The sequence below is a fragment of the Bufo gargarizans genome, chromosome 1 (genome assembly GCF_014858855.1).
Source record: "Bufo gargarizans isolate SCDJY-AF-19 chromosome 1, ASM1485885v1, whole genome shotgun sequence".
In the NCBI taxonomy this organism is placed as follows: domain Eukaryota; kingdom Metazoa; phylum Chordata; class Amphibia; order Anura; family Bufonidae; genus Bufo; species Bufo gargarizans.
The window spans coordinates 454,549,218-454,575,255 of NC_058080.1; the positions used below are offsets into that span (position 1 = coordinate 454,549,218).

Consider the following 26,038-nt stretch of genomic DNA (forward strand, 5'->3'; position numbering starts at 1 on the left):
GATAAGTGGCAGATGAGGTTTAACACTGACAAATGTAAGGTTATGCACATGGGAAGGAATAATGCAAGTCACCCGTACATACTAAATGGTAAAACCCTCGGTAACACTGACATGGAAAAGGATCTAGGAATTTTAATAAACAGCAAACTAAGCTTTAGAAACCAGTGTCAGGCAGCTGCTGCCAAGGCCAATAAGATAATAGGTTGCATCAAATGGGGCATAGATGCCCGTGATGAAAACATAATCCTACCACTTTACAAATCGCTAGTCAGACCACACATAGAGTACTGTGTACAGTTCTGGGCCCCTGTGAACAGGACAGACATAGCAGAGCTGGAGAGGGTTCAGAGGAGGGCAACTAAAGTAATAACTGGAATGGGGCAACTACAATACCCTGATTATCAAAATTAGGGTTATTCACTTTAGAAAAAAGACGACTGAGGGGAGATCTAATTACTATGTATAAATATATCAGGGGTCAGTACAGAGATCTATCCCATCATCTATTTATCCCCAGGACTGTGACTGTGACGAGGGGACATCCTCTGCGTCTGGAGGAAAGAAGGTTTGTACACAAACATAGAAGAGGATTCTTTACGGTTAGAGCAGTGAGACTATGGAACTCTCTGCCTGAGGAGGTGGTGATGGTGAGTTCACTACAAGAGGGGCCTGGATGTATTTCTGGAATGTAATAATATTACAGGCTATAGCTACTAGAGAGGGGTCGTTGATCAAGGGAGTTATCCGATTGGAGTCAAAAAGGAATTTTTCCCCTAAAATGAGAAAAATTGGCTTCTACCTCACATGGATTTTTTTGCCTTCCTCTAAATTAACTTGCAGGATAACAGGCTGAACTGGATGGACAAATGTATTTTTTCAGCCTTATAAGCTACAATAATACAACACGGATTCCAAAAAAGTTGGGACACTAAACAAATTGTGAATAAAAACTGAATGCAATGATGTGGAGATGGCAAATGTCAATATTTTATTTGTAATAGAACGTAGATGACAGATCAAATGTTTAATCCGAGGCAATGTATCATTTTAAAGGAAAAATACGTTGATTCAAATTTTCACGGTGTTAACAAATCCCCAAAAAGTTGGGACAAGTAGCAATAAGAGGCTGGAAAAAGTAAATTTGAGCATAACAAAGAACTGGAAGACCAATTAACACTAATTAGGTCAATTGGCAACATGATTGGGTATAAAAAGAGCTTCTCAGAGTGGCAGTGTCTCTCAGAAGCCAAGATGGGTAGAGGATCACCAATTCCCACAATGTTGCGCAGAAAGAAAGTGGAGCAATATCAGAAAGGTGTTACCCAGCAAAAAATTGCAAAGACTTTGCATCTATCATCATCAACTGTGCATAACATCATCCGAAGATTCAGAGAATCTGTAACAATCTCTGTGCGTAAGGGTCAAGACCGTAAAACCATACTGGATGACCGTGATCTCCAGGCCCTTAAACGACACTGCACCACAAACAGGAATGCTACTGTAAAGGAAATCACAGAATGGGCTCAGGAATACTTCCAGAAACCATTGTCAGTGAACACAATCCACCGTGCCATCCGCCGTTGCCAGCTGAAACTCTACAGTGCAAAGAAGAAGCCATTTCTAAGCAAGATCCACAAGCTCAGGCGTTTTCACTAGACCAGGGATCATTTAAAATGGAGTGTGGCAAAATGGAAGACTGTTCTGTGGTCAGACGAGTCACGATTCAAAGTTCTTTTTGGAAATCTGGGACGCCATGTCATCCGGACCAAAGAGGACAAGGACAACCCAAGTTATCAACGCTCAGTTCAGAAGCCTGCATCTCTGATGGTATGGGGTTGCATGAGTGCGTGTGGCATGGGCAGTTTGCATGTCTGGAAAGGCACCATCAATGCAGAAAAATATATTCAGGTTCTAGAACAACATATGCTCCCATCCAGACGTCATCTCTTTCAGGGAAGACCCTGCATTTTTCAACAAGATAATGCCAGACCACATTCTGCATCAATCACATCATGGCTGCGTAGGAGAAGGATCCGGGTACTGAAATGGCCAGTCTGCAGTCCAGATCTTTCACCTATAGAGAACATTTGGCGCATCATAAAGAGGAAGGTGCAACAAAGAAGGCCCAGGACGATTGAACAGTTAGAGGCCTGTATTAGACAAGAATGGGAGAGCATTCCTATTTCTAAACTTGAGAAACTGGTCTCCTTGGTCCCCAGACGTCTGTTGAGTGTTGTAGGAAGAAGGGGAGATGTCACACAGTGGTGAAAATGGCCTTGTCCCAACTTTTTGGGGATTTGTTGACACCATGAAATTCTGATTCAACACATTTTTCCCTTAAAATGGTACATTTTCTCCGTTTAAACTTTTGTTCCGTGATTTATGTTCTATTCTGAATAAAATATTAGAAGTTGGCACCTCCACATCATTGCATTCAGTTTTTATTCACGATTTGTATAGTGTCCCAACTGTTTTGGAATCCGGTTTGTATCTAAAAGCAAGATTTAAATGTACAGACGTGGACAAAATTGTTGGTACCCTTTGGTCAATGAAAGAAAAAGTCACAATGGTCACAGAAATAACTTTAATCTGACAAAAGTAATAATAAATTAAAATTCTATAAATGTTAACCAATGAAAGTCAGACATTGTTTTTCAACCATGCTTCAACAGAATTATGTAAAAAAATAAACTCATGAAACAGGCATGGACAAAAATGATGGTACCCCTAACTTAATATTTTGTTGCGCAACCTTTTGAGGCAATCACTGCAATCAAACGCTTCCTGTAACTGTCAATGAGACATCTGCACCTCTCAGCAGGTATTTTGGCCCACTCCTCATGAGCAAACTGCTCCAGTTGTGTCCGGTTTGAAGGGTGCCTTTTCCAGACTGCATGTTTCAGCTCCTTCCAAAGATGCTCAATAGGATTGAGGTCAGGGCTCATAGAAGGCCACTTTAGAATAGTCCAATTTTTTCCTCTTAGCCATTCTTGGGTGTTTTTAGCGGTGTGTTTTGGGTCATTGTCCTGTTGCAAGACCCATGACCTGCGACTGAGACCAAGCTTTCTGACACTGGCTAGTACATTTCTCTCTAGAATTCCTTGATAGTCTTGAGATTTCATTGTACCCTGCACAGATTCAAGACACCCTGTGCCAGACGCAGCAAAGCAGCCCCAGAACATAACAGAGCCTCCTCCATGTTTCACAGTAGGGACAGTGTTCTTTTCTTGATATGCTTCATTTTTTCGTCTGTGAACATACAGCTGATGTGCCTTGGCAAAAACTTCGATTTTTGTCTCATCTGTCCACAGGACATTCTCCCAGAAGCTTTGTGGCTTGTCAACATGTAGTTTGGCATATTCCAGTCTTGCTTTTTTATGATTCGTTTTCAACAATGGTGTCCTCCTTGGTCGTCTCCCATGTAGTCCACTTTGGCTCAAACAACGACGGATGGTGCGATCTGACACTGATGTTCCTTGAGCATGAAGTTCACCTTGAATCTCTTTAGAAGTCTTTCTAGGCTCTTTTGTTACCATTCGGATTATCCGTCTCTTAGATTTGTCATCAATTTTCCTCCTGCGGCCACGTCCAGGGAGGTTGGCTACAGTCCCATGGATCTTAAACTTATGAATAATATGTGCAACTGTACTCACAGGAACATCTAGTTGCTTGGAGATGGTCTTATAGCCTTTACCTTTAACATGCTTGTCTATAATTTTCTTTCTGATCTCTTGAGACAGCTCTTTCCTTTGCTTCCTCTGGTCCATGTCGAGTGTGGTACACACCATATCACCAAACAACACAGTGATTACCTGGAGCCATATATATAGGCCCAATGGCTGATTACAAGGTTGTAGACACCTGTGATGCTAATTAGTGGACACACCTTGAATTAACATGTCCCTTTGGTCACATTATGTTCTGTGTTTTCTAGGGGTACCATCATTTTTGTCCATGCCTGTTTCATGAGTTTATTTTTTTACATAATTCTGTTGAAGCATGGTTGAAAAACAATGTCTGACTTTCATTGGTTAACATTTATAGAATTTTAATTTATTATTACTTTTGTCAGATTAAAGTTATTTCTGTGACCATTGTGACTTTTTCTTTCATTGACCAAAGGGTACCAACAATTTTGTCCACGTCTGTATATACTATAAGTTTTACTGAATCTTTTCCCAAAAACTATCTAAATCTCTTTATCTATTAAAATCTATATCTCTATCTACACACACTAGCATGTATATTTGTATGTATGTAAGGTTAAGCGAATCGTGTTTGGATTGCTGTATCCGAACCCGATTCTTTTAAAAACCTTGTTAAGAATATGAGCTCCGCCCTACTGTAAAAATATCTGTCCTCCATGGAGGTCTTTCCAAAGTTTCTGGTAGTATAGCGAGACTTACTTATATCTCGCCTCTATCACGTGTCACTTTGTTTAATCAAATAAATTACTGTATCAAAATACTAAGCCAAACTCAGCTTTGTGCCTCATTAACGAAGCCGAGTTTAGCTTCGTATTTTGACACAGTAATTTGCGAATCAAGAAAGTGACATGTGATAGAGGCAAGAGGAAGTAAGTCTCACGATATTTAAGTCTCACGATATTTGCTTAAATTGAGGAAAGACCTCAGCAGAGGTAATACATTTTACAGTAGGATGGATCCCATATTTTTAACATAGTTTTTAAAAGAATCGGGTTCGGATACAGCAATCCGAACCTGATTCACTCAACCCTATATATGGCAGCATTAACTTCAACAAAACGTTTCCTGTAGTTGCAGATCAGACGTACACGGTCAGGAGTAATTCTTGACCATGCCTCTTTACAGAACTGTTTCAGTTCAGCAATATTCTTGGGATGTCTGGTGTGAATCACTTTCTTGAGGTCATGCCACAGCATCTCAATCGGGTTGAGGTCAGGACTCAGACTCTCCACTCCAGAAGGCGTATTTTTTTCTGTTTAAGCCATTCTGTTGTTGATTTACTTCTATGCTTTGGGTCGTTGTCCTGTTGCAACACTCATCTTCTGTTGAGCTTCAGCTGGTGGACAGATGGCCTTAAGTTCTCCTGAAAAATGTCTTGATAAACTTGGGAATTAATTTTTCCTTCGATGAAAGCAATCCGTCCAAACCCTGATGCAGCAAAGCAGCCCCAAACCATGATGCCCCCACCACCATACTTCACAGTTGGGATGAGGTTTTGATGTTGGTGTGCTGTGCCTCTTTTTCTCCACACATAGTGTTGTGTGTTTCTTCCAAACAACTCAACTTTGGTTTCATCTGTCCACAGAATATTTTGCCAGTACTGCTGTGGAACATCCAGGTGCTCTTGTGCAAACTGTAAAGGTGCAGCAATGTTTTCTTTGGACAGCAGTGGCTTCCACTGTGGTATCCTCCCATGAAATCCATTCTTGTTTAGTGTTTTATGTATCGTAGATTCGCTAACAGGGATGTAGACATATGCCAGAGACTTTTATAAGTCTTTAGCTGACACTCTAGGATTCTTCTTCACCTCATTGAGCAGTCTGTGCTGTGCTCTTGCAGTTATCTTTACAGGATAGCCACTCCTAGGGAGAGTAGCAGCAGTGCTGAACTTATTCCATTTATAGACAATTTGTCTTACCGTGGACTGATGAACAGCAAGGCTTTTGGAGATACTTGTATAACCATTTCCAGCTTTATGCAAGTCAACAATTCTTAATCGTAGGTCTTCTGAGAGCTCTTTTGTGCGAGGCATCATTCACATCAGGCAATGCTTCTTGTGAAAAGCAAACCCAGAACTGGTGTGTGTTTTTTATAGGGCAGGGTAGCTATAACTAACACCTCCAATCTCATCTCATTGATTGGACTCCAGTAGGCTGACACCTCACTCCAATTAGCTCTTGGAGATGTCATTAGTCTAGGGGTTCACATACTTTTTCCACTTGCACTGTGAATGTTTATATGGTGTGTTCAAAAAAAACATGGTAACATTTAATTCTTTGTGTGTTATTAGTTTAAGCAGACAGTGATTGTCTATTGTTGCGACTTAGATGAAGATCAGATCACATTTTATGACCAATTTGTGCAGAAATCCATATCATTCCAAAGGGTTCACATACTTTTTCTTGCAACTGTATATATATATATATTATATCACTTCCTTCTGCTCTATAACATGCTGCCGGCAGATTGCGCTGCATTGTGTGGTGACAAGTCCTCTTTAAAGGCTTTTCAGTCATTAAAGTATAACTGTCATATTTTTTTATTTTTTGGAGTATTGGATTGTGGTGATTAATATCTCCTTGGTGGCCCTATTTAAACTTTTCACTGTGTACTCAATTACCCCTTAATTCCACAGTTTAGTTCCCTGTACTGCCTGCTTTTACCTCTTGTTAAAAGCCTGCAGGTGCAAGGTCATATTACCCTAAGTTCAGACCTGAGCGTTTTACAGCGCGTTCCTACGCGCTGTAAAACGCTCAACACAAAGAAACCAATGATTCCCTATGGGAATGGTTCTCACCTGGGCGTTTTACAGCGCGTACGATCGCGCTGTGAAACGCCCGACGCTCAAACAAGTTCTTGAGCTTTCATTGGGGCGTTTGTCGCGCGTTCCCGCCTGTCTCTGTATGCGCGATTGTAAACGCCCGTACAATCGCGCATACAGAGCGCTCGTTTCAGAACGCTCAGGTCTGAACCCCTTGTTACAGACAGCCAGGGACTGTAGGTAAATGATTAAAGCCAGGTCCTCCCCAGCAGCTGATAACAGTGCCCGGGCTGTGTGCACGTCTCCCTGTCCCTGCGCTTGGCAGACGCTCCCTCACTCAGCAGAGCTGGAGGAGGCAGAGTTGAAGCAGCACAGAGCAGGGAAGGGAGATCTGCCGTCTGCTCAGTGTATAAATGAAAGCAACATGTGGTAAGAGGACCCCTTTGTGCTGCAGGAGATTAACCCTTTAGGGGGAGGGCTCTGGTTACTGACACTTTTGGGGGGCTATTGTTACTGGCTAGTTAGGGCAGGCGGGATTAGCCTCAGGGGGAGGGCAGTGGCGGCCATCTTAACTGAATAGTGAGATTGCAGTTTTCTGCAGACTGGTTGATGAGGGCTGAATCTTATTAAATATGGGGTAAGTCAGTCTAATAGTAACTGATTCTGGAATATCATGTTATTAGTAACTACATATATGAAAATTGAAATTAGGGTCTAAGTGTGACAGTTATCCTTTAAGGGGTGCACGTACATGTAAGGGCCTGTTCACACTTTATATTCAGCATATAAGCAGACACACATGCCTAGCCCATGAAGAAGGTATGTCCTTTTGTCATAGACCGGGGCAGTATGTGTCTGCTTCCTTTTATATTAAATTATATAATGCTATACACCGGGGGGGGGGGGGGGGGGGGGGGGAGTATACTGTATACACGTGTACCTCTTTGGGAAACAAAAAGTGAAATGTGAACAAACTCTGAGGCCCTTCATAAGGACAGTGCAGATAGCGACAACAATTTGACAATTATTATATTTCGCAGCATATTTAATTAAAATCACTAAACTGTTGCATTCAGTTCAAAAGCTTCCATTAGTTAGAAAACCACAAGGACAACATCATAAATATACTATTTGTGGTCGGATCGGCTATCAGAAACGAACCTGACCTACCTCTGCCTAGCAATTTTAAGTTATGCCATAACTTCTGTAGTAGTAGGGCAACCTAAAGGGGGCCACCCTAATATGAAATAACCGTAAGATGGAGTGGGTGAGAGGGTGGGTGAAAAGCCAGCGTGCTGACGTCTCGAAGGGCCCGAGGGCAGCCCTAAATAGCGGCGTTCACCAGCCTCCCCTCCCACAAATCTGACAAATAAATTTGCCTAACACTTGTGGTCGTATCGGCTATCAGAAACGAACCTGACCTACCTCACCCTAACTCTACCTAGCAGTTTGAGTTATGCCATAACTGCTGTAGTAGTAAGGCAACCTAAAGGGGCCTAAAAGATCAGACTGTAGGTTTAGTAATATTTATTTCTACAATAATTACATGACCAGTTTCTGAAAAGCAAGAGACCCTTCATGATATGGATCTGAAGTATACCATACATAACAGAATGATTTCCACCTACCCAACCTCTTAATGACATGCACCGGAATGTAATTCTTTGAAGTCGCGGATGCCGCTGTAATTCTGAAAGAGTTGCCCGATATCGACATCGGATTCACCCCCATATTGATTAACCGAATGTACTGCATGAAGGTCGGAGTACTAAGTTGGGCGCCACTAGAGGCTAACAACGGCGACTTAACTGGAGCCCCTCCGACCAACTCTAGCCACTCATAAAAGACCCTGATCGGCACCAATTGTTACCTGCGGCCAAGTATTTTACCTCTGCTAACACCCCAGGCTGAGATATTATCGACGAATCCGATGCTAAATATAACATGAGTACCGTCCCACAAGCTGACCTATCAGAGAAGCTTTCTGCGATACTGAACGGGTAAACATACTCAGCGTCAGGAACTCGCAGAACCTCAAATACATAGCTGTTTCAATTAACAAACTAATTATACCACCGACGAGTCCGTTTTCGGACAAGTCAGATAATGACCTAAGATCTGCCCTGACCCGGCTGACGCGGTAGACTGACTTTAGACTGTTAGGCCTCATTCACACGTCAGTGTTCGGTCAGTGATTTCCATCAGTGATTTGTGAGCCAAAACCAGGTGCAGCTCTAAACACAGAACAGGAGCAGATCTTTCCCTTCTACCTCATGTCTGTGGAGGCTCCACTTCTGGTTTTGGCTCACAAATCACTGATGGAAATCACTGACCAAACACTGAAGTGTGAACGAGGCCTTAGTCTCTGAATTCCTCTCAACAACATTCTGATGGGATGCGCTGAAAAAGGGGCGGCTGATCGGGGTGTTGAACACAGTAGTAATGCTATATGCCAGCCAGGAATGCCTTAATAATACTAAGCGCTAGCTTGAGGTCAGAGTGGCAAAAATCTACCATGCCATTAAATAGGCTATGCGCTCCGTGCCACCAGGTAGATACGCTCCCTGAAATTGGTTGAATAATCACCAAGCGGTCTTATATGCTAACATCGTGTCGCTCGATAATGATTTAGTAATCAGCCTCCTGACAGCGGCGAGGTGCAACGCTAGTCCATCACTCGTAAACTGTGATGAGGCGTTGGTGTCGGTAAAGAGTCTGCTTATGGGAATACCTGGGAGAGGAGCTGAAAGTAAAGCAGGAAAAGAGCGTCTGCTTCGTCTAAATCAGCTCCGAGACTGACCCTGGGTTTTGAGGGCGACAGAAGGTGCCTACACTCATCATATGACTGAGGTAACGCAACCAACTCGTGTGGAAACCATTTCCTAAGCCGCCAAGTATAATCTGAACCCCGCCGGCTTCAGGATGGTCCCTTAACTGAGCCTTAACTACAGTGCTTAGTCATGCTGTGTGGTTGTTCTTCCGTGGATAAGCGATACGGGGATGGGCCCTAAAACGTATGGAACACAAGTGAAACAACCAAAACTGACTATAGTGACACGCTGTATGATTAAAATTTTTACAAACTTGTGACCTACCGAGACACTAAATCAGCCGGCCCAATTTAACAATCCCTGAACCGACCCTGTTATTGCTAGGTGATGGACCTGGAACGTTCCTAGTCTGTGTAATTTTTTTTTACAGTAAATTAAGAGTGGAACACCATTCAGCTGTATGCGAGAAAGAATTACACGTAGTACAAGTCGGGCCCCAAAGGGAACCTGTCACCTCTACTATGCTACCCTCACTGAGCGTTTCTAAATATTCATTGTGTTACCCTAAACATATACATTACACTTTTAATTTCATTTGCAGACGAATACAATAAGTATTATGCATTTTTGTACTTCCCGCCTTTTATGCAAATTAACATAAAAGAGTCATATCTTACTTGTGTGACCGGAGAAGAGTCATATTTTCAAGCGCTGACTCATCTCAGGTTAATTTGCATATGTATCAAATCGTTTTTTTTACACAATAAAAGCACACAGAGCTATGGGGACTGGGTATTGTGGATGTGCTAGCGGCCATCTAGCAACCCATGTCCTCGGCTCTATACCCAAAATCCAGGTGACAGGTTCCCTTTAAGACCCGCGAAGTGGCAACAAAACAATTCTCTGTTGATATTAGACCAACCAATAACGTGCCAGAACTGAGCGAGCACAGGTGCTGCTTTAGCTGAAACGAACGGTAGTAGTTAAAAGAAGCTGTAACCCTGTAGTTATCACCTGAATACACCACCTTATATAAATACCGGTCCCACTCTTCCCTCCTATGTGACTGACTGGACAGATAACATCGCGAAATGGACTAAATGCTAGAACGAACTCAGAACATTTAACTATTTAACTTCCTATAAAGTCTAAAATTTGATCTTATATGATCTTATTGTCAGGGACCTCATACGCTGCTACTAGTAGTGAAGCTAAATTAACATCCTTACCCTCAAGAATGTCCTAGCGAATGTTATCTAGAATATAATGTGACTGTGCTATGTCGGATAAAATTGACTGACCCACCAGCAACCCTAGCTTGTGATGTTGAGGCCACTTAAAGTCTCTGTACCACTAAGCTAGACGAAACATCCTTATTCTCCACCATCTCCAGCTTAGTCTGGATGTCTGAACTGGACGTGGCCATTGACTTGAACACCGCATGAAGTTGGGTAAGAGACGTCTGTATAGTGTTCATAAACATTATCTCCTGACTGGGACCTGTAACCTCTAAGCAGAGGAGGCGAAGAAAAAAAAAAAAAAGTTCTGCTTCCTAGCTGTTTCTCCGAGGAATAGTCCAAGACCTCACTGAAGGAACAGCGCCCTGTTGAGATTGGAGATAAACACTTCCCTGTAACGAAGATTTTTCCTCGATGTCAGAGGCGTGTGACATTAGGTAACTAAAACAGAACGAACGACATTAAATGAGAAATAACCGACCTTAACCAAAGCCTACTTGTGTCCTCTTTAATGAACCCGTGCTACCTAATGCCTGTAACGTGACCCGATACCGTAACCGTGCCAGTAGCCGTGACGTGGATATCAAACCGTGCCTATACCCTCTACCAATTAACTACTACCCATGGCTATTGTCCTGTCAGGACCAACATTGCACCATGCCTGTGGCCATTACCAGCTGACTAGCCTTGTACTTGTTGTAGTAACAGGCTTTGTAAAATATTGCGCCTGTAGTCGTGACAGGACCTATGATCGTGTCTGTAGTCGTGACAGATTTCGTAATATTGTGCCTGTAGTCGTGACAGAATTTTTAAGATTGTGCCTGTAGTCGTGACAGAATTTGTAAGATTGTGCCTGTAGTCGTGACAGGACTCGTAACCTCGTGCCTGTAGTCGTGATAGGACTCATGACCTCGTGTCTGTAGTCTTAACATACTTTGTAATAACATGCCTGTAGTTGTGACAGAACTCATAACCTCGTGTCTGTAGTGGTGATAGGATTTGTAATATTGTACCTGTAGTCATGATAGGATTCGTACATTCATGTCTGTAGACGTGATAGGATTTGTAATATTGTGCCTGTAGTCGTGATAGGACTTATAACCTTGTGTCTGTAGTCGTGACAGACTTCGTAATATCGAGCCTGTAGTCGTGACAGGACTTATGATCATGTCTGTAGTCGTGACAGACTTCGTAAAAAAAAGTGCCTGTAGTCGTGACAGGTCTTGCGTATAAATGTTCTATAGATGTGACCGCCCGACTTGTGCCGGCGCTACCCATGTCCATCAACCCAACCAGTAAGCTCTACTATGTGGGATCTATGTGAACCCGTACTGACTCTACCCCTCATTCCTACTACTGATAATATGGAAGATAATATTAACAGAAAATATGGCCATGAGATCTCCCTACCCCCACACTGCGCAGGCGCGGAGATCGGATGGATGTTCTAAAGTTAGCCGCGCTTGCGCACTGGGCCGTAATATTTCCCTACTGAGGATCTCCGGCGCATGCGCAGTGGGACACTGCAGCTAAACTCCGCTGTGAGATTTTTCCCTAAACTGTCCGTTTGCGCATGCGCAGATCGTCAAAACTCAGGAAAGCCTCCTAACGTCATTAGCGGTGCGACTGGAAGTAAGGAGGTAGGGAAATCTCACGAAGTAGGGTAATGTAACGTTACAGCGGCAATGGATGGCATGGAAGGGTAGATGGGAGTGGGCGACATGGAGGGGCTGACTGATGGCACTGGGGGAGTAGGGGACATGTAGGGGCTGATCTGATGACACTGGGGGAGTGGGGACATGGAGGGGCTAATCTGATGGCACGGGGGACATGGAAGGGCTGATCTGATGGCACTGGGGGACATGGAGGGGATGATCTGATGACACTGGGGGAGTGGGGGACATGGAGGGGCTGATCTAATGGCACTGGGGGACATGGAGGGGCTGATCTGATGGCACTGGGGGACATGGAGGGGCTGATCTGATGGCACTGGGGGACATGGAGGGGCTGATCTGATGGCACTGGGGGACATGAAGAGGCTGATCTAATGGCACTGGGGGAGTGGGGACATGAAGGGGCTGATCTGATGGCACTGGGGGACATGAAGGGCTGATCTGGTGGCACTGGGGGAGTGGGGGACATGGCAATGGATGGCATGGAGGTGCTGATGGCACTGGAGGAGTGGAGCTGAAGGCACTGGGGTGGGGAGAGCTGAAGGCACTGTGGTGGAGGAGAGATGAAGGCACTGGGGTGGGGAGAGCTGATGGCACTGGGGGATAGTGGAGCTGATGGCACTGGGGGAACTGATGCACTTGGGCTGATCGCACAGGAGGGAACGAAGGGTGTTGGGGACTGATGGCAGGGGATCTGATGAGTTTTTATAAAGGAAAACAGTCTATTAATTCATTTTTTCTTATTAGATTACTCGATTAATCGTAAAAAATAATACATAGCATACTCAATTACTGCAATAATCGTTTACTGCAGCCCTACATACATGTACAGCATTTTGCGTTAAGATGTTAAAGGGGTTGTCTTACTTGTCCCGCTGTCAATGGATATGGTCTTATGCAGTCTGACATTGTCTGTGCTAACACTGCTAAACTATGTAGGGAAAAAGACGGTTGACAAAGGAAATGGTCTTTTCATACATTCAAACAAAATAAAATTTTTATTTTTTAGGGAATTCAAGTACTTGCTAAAACAAATATATTTCTCGTCTTGACTACTGCAACTTAATACTAATTGGTCTCCCTCTCACTGAGGCTGGGTTCACACCTGAGCGTTTTACAGTGCGTTCCTACGCGCTGTAAAACGCTCAACAAGGAGAAACCAATGCTTCCCTATGGGAATGGTTCTCACCTGGGCGTTTTACAGCGCGTACGATCACGCTGTAAAACGCCCGACGCCCCAAGAAGTACATGAGCTTCTTTGGGGCGTCTTGTCGCGCGTTCCCGTACATAGACTTTCGGGAACACGCGACAATGGGCGTTCGCTTGTCTCTGTATGCGCGATTGCAAACGCCGGTACAATCGCGCATACAGAGCGCTCCTTTCAGAACGCTCAGGTCTGAACCCAGCGTAAACTCTCCCCCCTTCAGTCTATCCCGGACCGAGCACACCAAATGCTGCAGCCAGGCTCATCTATCCACCCGCTATACTGATGCTACTACCCTCTGCCAGTCACTTCACTAGTTGCCCATCCACCACAGAATACAGTTCAAACTTCTCACCCTCATCCACAAAGCTCAGAGTGCTACACCTCCATACATCTCCTCCCTCATTTCCATCTTCTACCCTACTTGTGCTCTCCATTCTGTTAGTGACCTAAGATAGGAAAAAAAAAACACACCATAATTCGTACCTCTCACTCCCGTCTTCAAGACTTTTCTCGAGTTGCACCTACTTTCTGGAATGCTCTGCCCTGGAATATCAGGTCAATTCACAACTTCCCTACCTTCAAACATGCCTTAAAAACACATCTTTTCAGGCAGGCTTATAGGCCTCATGCACACAGCCGTTACCTGGCAGTATTGCAGCCCGCTAATATGCGGGCACCTGCCATGTTCTATTTTTTTTGCGGTGCGGTCGGATCACGGACCCATTCAAGTTGAATGGGTCTCGATCCGTCCCGGCCGCCGCACGGACATTGCAAATCGCGGTCCTCAATGCACGGAACGGATGCACAACGTTCGTGTGCCAGAGGCCTAACTCTGGCAGATCCACCGCCAGCTGTAGGGGATATTAAGACCAGTTTCTAAAACCCTGGTCTTAATAAATGACCCTACATCTTTTACTGAATCTTTTACCATATAACTATATATCAATTTGCTCATCTCCTCCTGCTCTATAACCTGATACCTGCGATTGCACTGCATTTTGTGGTTACCGGTCCTCTTTATTGAACAGCAAAATCTTTCATTTTTGCCTCTTTGCAGCAGCCATAATTTTTTTTTTTTTATTGACATTGTTTGAGACCTTGTTTTATGCAGGAGAAATATCATTTTTTGCCATTATTTGGGGGTACATATAACTGGTGGTCCCCAATACACGGAACGGCCGCACAATGGCCGTGTGCATGAGGCCTGATCAAGCTTCCTAAACTGACTGTTCCCGAGTAACCCCTCCCCCACCCTCCCAACTCCTTAAGCCTGAACTCGATCTTCAAACAGTCCCACACCCGAAGTAGATCGGCCTACACCACTGCTTTCAGTACAAAAATGGCTTGACTACTACAGATCACAATGAACTACATTTTGTGTCACCCCCTTTTTTTCATAGATTGTAAGCTCTTGCGAGCAGGGTCCTCACTCCCAGTGTCTCAGTTGTATATTAGCCAGTTACGTTGTTATGCATTTTGCTTTGTACACAACCCCTCTGAATTTGTAAAGCGTTGCGGAATATGGTGGCGCTATATAGAAAAATATTATTATTAGAGGGGTTGTCTCACTTCAGTAAATGGCATTTATCATGTAGAGAAAGTTAAATACAAGACACTTACTAATATATTGTTATTATCCATATTGCCTCCTTTGCTGGCTTCATTCATGTATCCATCACATTATACGCTGCTCGCATTTAGAGGTTACGACCACCATCAGCGGTGGTTATGCTTGCACACATTAGGAAAAAGCATCGGCCTCTCTGGCGGCCGGGACTGTAGTAGCATGCATAGGCTGGTGCTTTCTCCTATAGTGTGCAAGCACGGTCACCGATGCTGGATTGCAGGATGGTCGTAACTATGGAAACAAGAAGTGTATAATATGATGGAAAAATGGATGAAGCCAGCAAAAGAGGCAATATGGACAATCACAACATGTTACTAACGTTCTCTCTGTATATTGCAATCAAGGGTTATCAATATCAGCTCAAGTCACAGAAACATCTTTAGGCCCTTAACGACCAATCTTGTAACTGTATGTCACAGTTCACGAAGGAGAGTAGGAGTGGGTTCAGTTCTGGCTGTGTTATACAGGTGACACCCGCCTGCTGAAGTCAATGGTGGTTTCCTCTGTCCCCTGATCAAAATCTCCACCCCCCTCCCCCGAACGCAATTTCAGGGTGCCAAACGATTGTTATGGCAGCCTGAGGCTTAGTACAGGCCTGCCATACTAATGCTCCTATTACACCCTGCCAGTATGTCGGCATCACCACAATACACACACACATTTATCCAACGTGGTAAACATCGTAAAAATGCCAGAATTACAAATTTTTGTCAACTCGCCTCCCCAAAAAATTATAAAAAAAAGTCATAGGTGCCCTAAAATTGCACCAATAGAAAATACAACTTGCCTGACAATAAGTAAGCCTTCAAAGAGCCATGTTGACAGAAAATAAAAGTTATGAGTGTCAGAATATGGAGACATAAGCATTTTTTTTATTTTTAACAAAACAAAAAACTATATACAATTGGTATTGCTGTAATTGTATTGACAAGCAGAATACAACTGAAATCATTTTTACCACACAATTAATGCCATAAAAACACCCCCCCCCCCCTTTCCAAAAAAAAAAAAAAAAAAAAAGACGAAATTGTGTTTTTTTTTTCTCCATTCCACATAATAAGTAATTCATTTTATAGTATTTAACTACATTAGAAGGAACACTAAAAGGTACCACTTAAAATACAACTTGTCCTGTAAAAAACAAGTCATTATATGACTATTCTGACAAAAAAAAAGGCAGGGAGGAAAAAGCTAAAACGTCACAACAAAATTGCCTTGGCCTTTATGGGGTTAATCATGAAAACGAAAGAAATCCAAATGTACACAATTCATATGTTATAACTGATTGCATTGAATGTCTAAGGAAATTTCATCTGCTAACTAGATTTACAGCAACCACATTACTGCAATTGAGGTGGTTCAGATCATACAATGCAGACACTGGGGGTCATTTACAAAGAGCGGCTTTTTACTCCGGTCTTTGTTTCCCCCCTGCGTTGTCAAAAGGATTCACCTAATTTATGATGAGGCGGGCACTTTGTCATAAATCAGGCACACCGCTGGCAGTCCACACGACTGGAGTATAAACGACTCCGGCCCCTGACTGGAGTATTTATTACTCTTTTACGTTTTCAAATGTAAATTTTCTAGAGCTGAAGTCCTGGCACCCGCCACTCCCAAGTAGTGAGGATGGCGTAAAAACGTCTGTGCAAAAAAATACTAATGCAATGGCGTTTAACAAGTCGCAAAAAGGGGTCTTGAAACTTTTTTATGCCAAAAACTGGCATCAAAATGTTCATAAATGACCCCTACTGTGCCCATATCAAACATAAAGAGAAGGCTAAACAGGGCCACCTGCCACTTTCCAGCAATTAGAAGTAGCAGCACGCAGAGAGGGGAGAAGGCTAGGAGAAACCTGAATTTGGGGTTTTCAGAAAAGTATTGCTGTCTCAACAAGGAAAAAGTAATTTACAGAATATTTAATCATGAAGAAAGGATAATAACTGTGCACTTAAATGGGTTGTCCAGAACTAGAAAAAGATGGCTGCTGGATTCCCCCCAAAAAAGTCCCACACCAGTCCGTGGATTGTGCATAGTATTGCAGCTCACCTCCCTTGAAGTGAAGGGGACTAAGCTGTAATACCACACACAAACTGTGGACAGGGGTGGAGATGTCTTTTGGAAGAAAGCAGCCATCTTTTTAAGTCTTGGACAACCCCTTTAATTTCTGCAAAAAAAAAAAAAAAGGTGCAAACTCACACTAGTAAATGTGAATTCTGTACATAGTCATCATTTTTATGTAACTTACCACTTGCTTTGATCTCAGGGTAAGATAGGTTTTCCTCCAAGGTGAAGATGGGTTGGACACAAGCAGGTGTGGCCATGCTTTGCCCTATGTATGATGGGTAGTAAGAATGCATTCTGTACTGGGAGCCAGTGTTGTGTCCTGAAAGACGGGTATCATTGCTTTTCATCTATAAAAAAACAAAAAACAGAACACAAAGCTGATAGTAAGCAAGAACCAAAATGACACCAAACAGACAATATAAAACTGTAGCCATCAGAACAACACCATAACTTTCTGGAGTGCCACTCAAGGACAACTATGGCAGCCATGTTTCTCTAAAATCAGTGGTCAGTGAAAAACGGACCAAACACAGATGCCGCCCTTGTTTTGTCTGTGATTTTCATGGACCCATAGATAGACCTATTCAATGGATGTGTTTGGTGCATATATATCACGGACCAAAGCAGTGCATGTCTCAATGATTTTTGAAGAACGGAAATGTGAATATGGCTTAAGGCTCCATTCACACGTCCATGGAATGGGTCCAGATCCGTTCCGCAATATCCGGAACAGGTGCGGACCCATTTATTCTCAATGGGGCAGTGTGCTCTCCGCATCCGCATTTCCAGAGTGCGGCCCTGATCTTCCGGTCCGCAGCTCCGGAAAAAAATAGAACATGTCCTATTGTTGTCTGCAATTGCGGACAAGAATAGGCAGTTCTATGGGGGTGCCGGCTGGGTGTATTGTGGATCCGCAATACACCACGCCCGTGTGAATGGACAGTAAGGCCTCATGCACATGGCCATTGAGCGGCCGTTCTGTGCATTGGGGACCGCAATTGCGGTCTCCAATGCACGGGCAACATCCGTGCAGCGGGCCGGACCTATTCAACTTGCACACAGTCAGGCCTGATGCACACAGTCGTTGTTTTGGTCCGCAGTTTTGGCTGCTCGGATGCGGACCCATTCACTTCAATGGGGCCGCAAAAGATGCAGACAGCACTCCGTGTGCTGTCCGCATCCATTGCTCCGTTGCGTGGTCCGCAAAAAAAATGTATAACCTGTCCTATTCTTGTCTGTGCTTTGCGGACAAGAATAGTCAGTTATATAAAAGGCTGTCCGTGCGGAACGCACGCGGACGCCATCCGTGTTTTGCGGATCTGCGATTTGCGGACCGCAAAACACACAACGGTCGTGTGCATGAGGCCAAAAGCGGACAGTTTATTCGTCTTGTGAATGTTGCCTTACTGTTACAATATTTGGACAGTTCCGCTGTGATAACACCTCTTGCACTGCCATTCAGGAATTCTAGGAAAGCCAAACTAACTTGCTTTCATACATACCCTTTTAACATGACAGCAGAGAACATGACAAGGAGAAATATTCAGTGTGGTTGAATCAGAAAAGCTCAATAAGAAAATGCATTTACTATAATAAAATAAAATTTAAAAGATGATAAAGCACAGGATATAGTGATACATACAGTATAGGAATTAGAATGCGTGGCATAGTTGTTAGCCTACAGCATAAAATCCTCGGAGACAAAGCTATATGGAAACTCTGGCAGGTTCTTCCAAAGCTGAAGCACGTACTGTGGGAGAAAAAAGCCGAGCCCAGGCGAGACACCGGCTTGAATCATTGCAGATGCTGGCATGGCTGTGAGAGGAGACATCTATATCTGTCCGTGTTGATAGACATACTTAATTAACCTCTGCTATTCTGTTCCAAGCTACTGTTTTAGACAAAGTCACTGACCCATAAACAATATGTTGCCATCAGAATCTAAAACTGCTGTGACACTAGAGAGATATAGCCCTATCAGCACTATCGGGGGAAAAAAATCTCTTATATTACCTGCCGAGAGAATGATGGCCTCTATTCATGTCACACTTGAGCTGCCAGAGACACTATGATACTTTTTAGCATAAATCTGCAGGGTGGAAGATGTAATAATACATACTCTATGACTCATAGACAAGAGGAACATTCATCCAGACAGAACAAACTGTATACCCCTCTCCCTTTATTTTATTACACAGACACGAGATGAGAAGAAAACTGCATGCAATACAAATCAGCCCCTCAATGTCCAGCGCTGGTTTACAACTGTGCCTATACCCCGTCTCCACTGTCCTTGTGCTAAATCAATCGCACTATCTAGCTTTTTTACTAAACAAAACCACCACAGAAAGCACTTTTATAGCTACTTTTACACAAAGTTACAGGGATATCAGTATTCACGGCTGTTCTAGACTGATGATGCGTCTCCCGTCATTTCCACTGTGATGTTTGGACCCTGGAAATTGCCTGTAAATGTGTCAAATCACATCTCATTATGAACTGAGATACACTATTGGGGTACGGCCACGTGGTCAGGTTTCTTTATGCAGTTTTGGAAACCAAAATCAGAAATTAATCATAAAAGTAGAGAAAGTATAAAGGAAAGATAAGACTTCTCTTTTTGTAATTCTCATTTTGGCTGACCTGACCGTGTGGCCGTACCCAATACTCAGTGCTATTGAGGGCTTGGAGGCTGCAGTGGCACCCAGTGGCTCCTCTGTGACCTTAGAAGACCGCAGGAAATATGCGCCACTGCAACCAATGATTGGATTCAGTGGTGGGGAATATGTCAGTATGACTTATTCAGTAGGTCTTCCATGTAACTCAAAACTTACGCAACCCCCCCAGATTTTACTCTGGCAGGACGAGTCTGTATCAGATCATTCATTCATTCAGCTGGCCAGTATGTAAGGGTGCCCTCACTGACAGAAATTCCGCAACATAAAGACTGCCCCCATGTTATCCTATGGGGCTGAAAATTGTCTATCCCTGCATTGTGTTTCGCTGCAATATTTACATTCCGCAGAGTAAATAACATTGTGTTGCAGATTTTCTGTTCGAGAATCTCTTTATTTTATAAGAACCTGATTCAGCAGTGGAAAACGCTGCGGAAAATCCGCAACAAATTTTTTCACTGCAGAATCAGTTTGCCATTGAACTGAGTGGAGAGCTTGTCATACAGGAAATCTGTAACAAAATTTGCACCATAATTTATATTTATATATATATATATCTGCACCTGCATATTTTCTGGCAGTATTTCCTGCCACGTGTGACGGCACCCTAACAGCTGCAGCGGGAGAGATGTTGGCTGCCGTTGAGACGACCCCTAATTCTGCAATGACCCCCTAATTTACTTGAGACACACTGATAGCAGTGCAGCAGGTGCTTGCTCCATGCTCAAACACGCTCTGTCTAAGGGGCAGGGCCGCAGGGGCATCCGTAATGTGGCACGACTTCCCTTCTACCGACTGTGCACTGCGCATACCCTCAAAATAGCGCTCACCTAACTTCAAAAGACGGGCGTGCTTTGTTATCCGGGTAAAGGGGAGAAAGTCATATGATCTCCAGACAGAACGCCTAGCCCTATCAGTGTGCACTGGATGGTGAAGGTCAGAAAAGGGCGCTGGAGGCCAAACAGCTTTATTATTAGTAAATAAATTATGTCTGTGTAAATGTATATAACTGCACAACCCCCTTAATAAATAACTACCGTTAAAAACCATGAAGCAGAAACTGTCCAGATACCAGAATATTGTGCTGCAACATGTGTATACCTTGATCCCCATGCCTCTTCCATTCAGTTATACCCCTCTGACCGTTTAGAAATGTGGACAGTGTGACTGCTTTTTTTCTTTTATTTGTTCAGTTTGGCCATTTCTTATTTTACTTTCCTGACCTCTAAGCGGCAAGCACAGTTTATTTCACGGACAACGCCTCTAAACTCCAACAGACATTGCTTATATCATACATTAACATATACAGAAAATAATCACAGAAAAGGTCAGGACTATAATGACAAATGTCATGCAAATTCCCCCCTGGTGACACGCTCAGGTAGTGAGCTAAAAATCATTTTATCAAACCGCGAAGACAGGCAGCAATACAGTGTTATATTCCTGACCATGGATTTGGAATAAACATTATCACAAATGGTTTGTCTTATAAATCCTCTGCAATGAAGTGTGTTTTGGACAAGCGTGCACAATAAATCATTTCAGCATTATCAATCTCATTTTAGTGAGCATACATAACAGATTTGTCTTTTTGACATTATAGAGCAGTAACTTCATCTCTTTCTTTCTAAGAAAGGAAAGAAGGCAATATACTCAAGAAGCAAGTGCACTGGAAAGCTCTGCAGCTGGAGGAGCCAGGATAACAGCAAGCTGTAAATCTCCTGCCATGTCACTGCTCTTGTTTAAATGGAATGTTCTACAATGTTGCCTGTTTCTGCCCTTGGCGGTATCTGCCATACCCTTACGGTGCCATGTACTCAGTGACCAGTGCCATTAATGTACTGTACTATGGAAGTCCCATGGAGATGAATGGAGCTGCTCATTTCAGAGGGACCCCTCACTATCTAATAAGTACGCCCTATCCTGTGGAGAATACCCTTTAATACAGAATAGTTTTTAATGCCCATTCACTTCAATATAGACACCCAGAGCACTGTGGAAGAGCTGGAAACTGAAAATCTCCAGAACACTCCCGCATATACAGTCAGGTCCAGAAATATTGGGACATCGACACAATTCTAACATTTTTGGCTCTATACACCACCACAATGGATTTGAAATGAAACAAACACGATGTGCTTTAACTGCAGACTGTCAGCTTTAACCCTTTCAGGACCAAGCCATTTTTCACCTTAAGGACCAGGCTATTTTTTGAAAATTTGACCAGTGTCAGTTTATGTGTGAATAACTTTAAAACGCTTTTACTTATCCAGGCCGTTCTGAGATTGTTTTTTTGTCCCATATTGTACTTCATGACACTGGTAAAATGAAGTCAAAAAAATTATTTTTGTTGCACAAAAAAATACCTAATATAACCAAAATTTGGAAAAATTAGCAAATTTCAAAGTTTCAGTTTCTCTACTCCTGTAATACATAGTAATACCCCCAAAAATTGTGATGACTTTACATTCCCCATATGTCTACTTCATGTTTGGATCATTTTGGGAATTACATTTTATTTTTTGGGGACGTTACAAGGCTTAGAAGTTTAGAAGCATTTTTCGGAAAATTTCCAAAACTCATTTTTTAAGGACCAGTTCAGGTCTGAAGTCACTTTGTGAGGCTTACATAATTGAAACCACCCAAAAATGACCCCATTCTATAAACTACACCCCTTAAGGTATTCAAAACTGATTTTACAAACTTCGTTAACCCTTTAGGTGTTGCACAAGAGTTATTGGCAAATGGGGATGAAATTTGAGAATTTCATTTTTTTGCCTAATTTTCCATTTTAACCCATTTTTTCCACTAACAAAGCAAGGGTAAACAGCCAAACAAGACTGTATCTTTATTGCCCTGACTCTGCCGTTTACAGAAACACCCCATATGTGGCCGTAAACTACTGTACGGCCACACAGCGGGGCGTAGAGTGAAAGGTGCGCCGTATGGTTTTTGGAAGCCAGATTTTGCTGGACTTTTTTTTTGACACCATGTCCCATTTAAAGCCCCCTGATGCACCCCTAGAGTAGAAACTCCATAAAAGTGACCCCACCAACTACACCCCTCAAGGTATTCAAAACTGATTTTACAAACTTTGTTAATCCTTTAGGTGTTGCACAAGAATTAATGGAAAAAGGAGATTTTTGTGAAACTCACCTGTAAAATCTTTTTCTCGTCTTTTCCATTGGGGGACACAGACCATGGGTATAGCTTAGAGGTATTACTAGGAGAGACACTATGCAAAAACGAAGCTCCTCCTCCTCCGGCTATACCCCCAGACACCTCCAGGAGGACTTCAGTCGTTGCAAAAGCAGTAGGAGAAGGAGAACTGAAAAAACCACAATGGAAACCAACACACCAACTAAACAAAAAAAGCGGGCGGGAGCTGTGTCCCCCAATGGAAAAGACGAGAAAAAGATTTTACAGGTGAGTTTCACAAAAATCTCCTTTTCTCGTACATTCCATTGGGGGACACAGACCATGGGACGTCCAAAAGCAGTCCATGGGGTGGGAAAAACCAACACCGCCAGGAGAAAAAACGTCCAACCGTTAAACGGGCACCACGGCCTGCAATACCCTGCGCCCGAGGACAGCATCAGCCGAGGCCAACGAGTGCAACTGATAAAACTTTGTGAACGTATGCAAGGACGACCAAGTGGCAGCCTTACACAACTGGGAGGCGGAGGTGCGATTGCGTCTGGCCCAGGAAGCTCCCACTGCCCTTGTGGAGTGAGCGGTAATCCGCGACGGGGGAACCTGACCACGAGCGCGATAGGCCGCAGCAATAGCGGAACGGATCCACCGCGCCACAGTAACCTTGGAAGCCGCCAGACCCTTACGAGACCCCTCGGGAACCACAAAGAGGGAGTCCGAACGACGAAAGGAGGCGGTGGCCCCCAGATACACTTTCAGGGCCCTGACGACGTCCAGGGAGTGGAAAGCACGTTCCTTGGGGTTCGCCGGAGAAGGACAAAAAGAGGGCAGGAAAAGATCCTCGTTAAGGTGGAACGGGGAAACCACCTTGGGCAAAAAAGAAGGAACCGGCTGTAGCACCACCTTATCCTGGTGGAAGACCAGAAAAGGCTCCTGACAGGAAAGCGCGGCCAGCTCCGAAACCCTCCTGATGGAGGTAATGGCCACCAGAAAAACCACCTTCCAGGTGAGGAAGACTAGGGAGACCTCCGTCAGAGGCTCAAAAGGCGCCACCTGAGGGCGCGCAGGACCAGGTTAAGATCCCAGGGGGGTAAAGGAGGAACATACGGAGGAACCGAATGCGCCACCCCCTGCAGGAAGGTTCTCACAGGCCCCAAAAAGGCAATAGACCATTGAAAAAAGACCGCCAAGGCCGAAACCTGACCCTTCAAAGAACTGAGCGACAGCCCCACCTCAACGCCGGACTCTAGAAAGGCCAGCACCACCGGAACAGAGAAACGAAGCGGCGGAAAACCTGACTTCTCACAAAAGGTTAGATAGGCCCTCCAGGTGCGATAATAGATCCGCGAAGAAGCCGGCTTTCGAGCTCTGATCATGGTTCTCACCACTGCATCAGAGAAGCCTCTCTTCCTCAGGATGTAGGTCTCAATAGCCACGCCGTTAAACGCAACTGACGTGAATTCTGGTGGAAGAGCGGTCCCTGAGATAGAAGATCCTCTCTGTCGGGAAGAGGCCATGGAACGTCCGCTAACATTCGGACGACGTTGGAGAACCAGGCGCGGCGAGGCCAATCCGGAGCGATAAGAATGGTCGGTATCCCCTCCGCCTCGATCTTGCGCAGCACCTTCGGCAACAGAGGAAGTGGAGGGAAGACATAGAGGAGGTCGAATCGCTGCCAAGGAGACACCAGCGCGTCCACTCCGCACGCCCTTGGGTCCCGAGCGCGGGCCAGGAACACCGGCACCTTGTTGTTTAGCCGTGAAGCCATTAAATCCACGTCCGGACGGCCCCATCGGCGGCAGATGTCCTCGAACACCTCCGGATGTAGGGACCACTCTCCCGGATCCACCTTGGTGCGGCTCAGAAAATCCGCCGTCCAGTTGTCGACGCCCGGAATGTACACCGCCGACAACACTGGAACATGAGACTCCGCCCATAGGAGGATCCTCGCCACCTCCTGCATCACTGCCCGACTGCGCGTTCCGCCCTGATGATTGACGTAGGCCACAGCCGTGGCATTGTCCGACTGAACACGCACCAGCCGAGCCGCAAGGAGGGAAGTCCAGTGGGAGAGGGAGTTGAAGATCGCCCTTAGTTCCAAAACGTTTATCGGAAGACGGGATTCCTCCGTCGACCAGACCCCCTGAACTGTGAGGTTCCGGAGAACGCCTCCCCAACCGATGAGGCTGGCATCGGTGGTGACTATCGTCCAGGAGAACGGAAGGAAGGACCTCCCTGATGAGAGATTCGGGGAGGCCTGCCACCAGGGGAGAGACAACCGAACGTGCCGGGACAGGCGGACGGGAGCGTCCAGACCCCGAGAGGTCTTGTCCCATAGGGCAAGAATCCACTGTTGTAACGGTCGAGTGTGGAACTGGGCATACGGAATCGCCTCGAAGGAGGCGACCATAAGAACCCGCATGCACTCCCGAATGGTGGGACGAGGAGCTTGTAGAAGGAGCGACACCGCCCTCCGAATCTGAGAGGACTTGGAATCCGGAAGAAACACCCGAGAACTCGAGGTGTCCAAAATCATCCCCAGGAAGGAGAGTCTCTGGGAAGGGTGCAGAGAGGATTTTGGTAGATTGATCAGCCACCCGAACCGTTCTAGAAATTGAACGGTAATTCGGACGCTGTCCTCGGCCTGTGGAAGAGACGGGGCTTTTATCAAGATGTCGTCCAGGTAGGGCAACAACGAGATGCCCCTGGTGCGAAGAAGCGCCATGAGAGGCGCCAAAACCTTAGTGAAAACGCGAGGGGCGGTCGCCAACCCAAAAGGCAGGGCGACGAACTGGTAATGACGACCCCAGATGGCAAAACGCAGAAAGCGATGGTGAGACTTCGCAATCGGGACGTGTAAGTAGGCGTCTTGAATGTCCACAGACGCGAGAAATTCCCCCGGAAGCAGAGAAGCAATAACGGAGCGAAGGGACTCCATGCGAAACTTCCGCACCCTTAGAAACTTGGCGCACCGACCCCTCCTTCTTCGGAACGACGAACAGGTTTGAGTAAAAACCTGTTCCCTGTTCCTCCGGGGAAACGGGAAAAATGACACCCCGGTCCAGAAGAGAGGAGACCGCCAAAAGGAGGTCCGAGGCCCTGGCTGGATCCCCCGGAACGTGAGACGGGAAAAAGCGTTCCGGCGGGCAGGAAGCGAAC

At 44.7% G+C, this 26,038-nt stretch overlaps 1 protein-coding gene across 1 annotated transcript in view; it reads right to left on the reverse strand.

Moving 5' to 3' along the window:
• The window catches only part of DMRT1 (doublesex and mab-3 related transcription factor 1), a 260,634-nt gene that overhangs the window by 113,316 nt on the left and 121,280 nt on the right, over nucleotides 1–26,038 (reverse strand). The window contains exon 4 of the mRNA XM_044287185.1: nucleotides 17,233–17,398. Within this exon, the coding sequence (XP_044143120.1) occupies nucleotides 17,233–17,398 (166 nt within the window). The remainder of the gene's footprint in view (nucleotides 1–17,232; nucleotides 17,399–26,038) is intronic.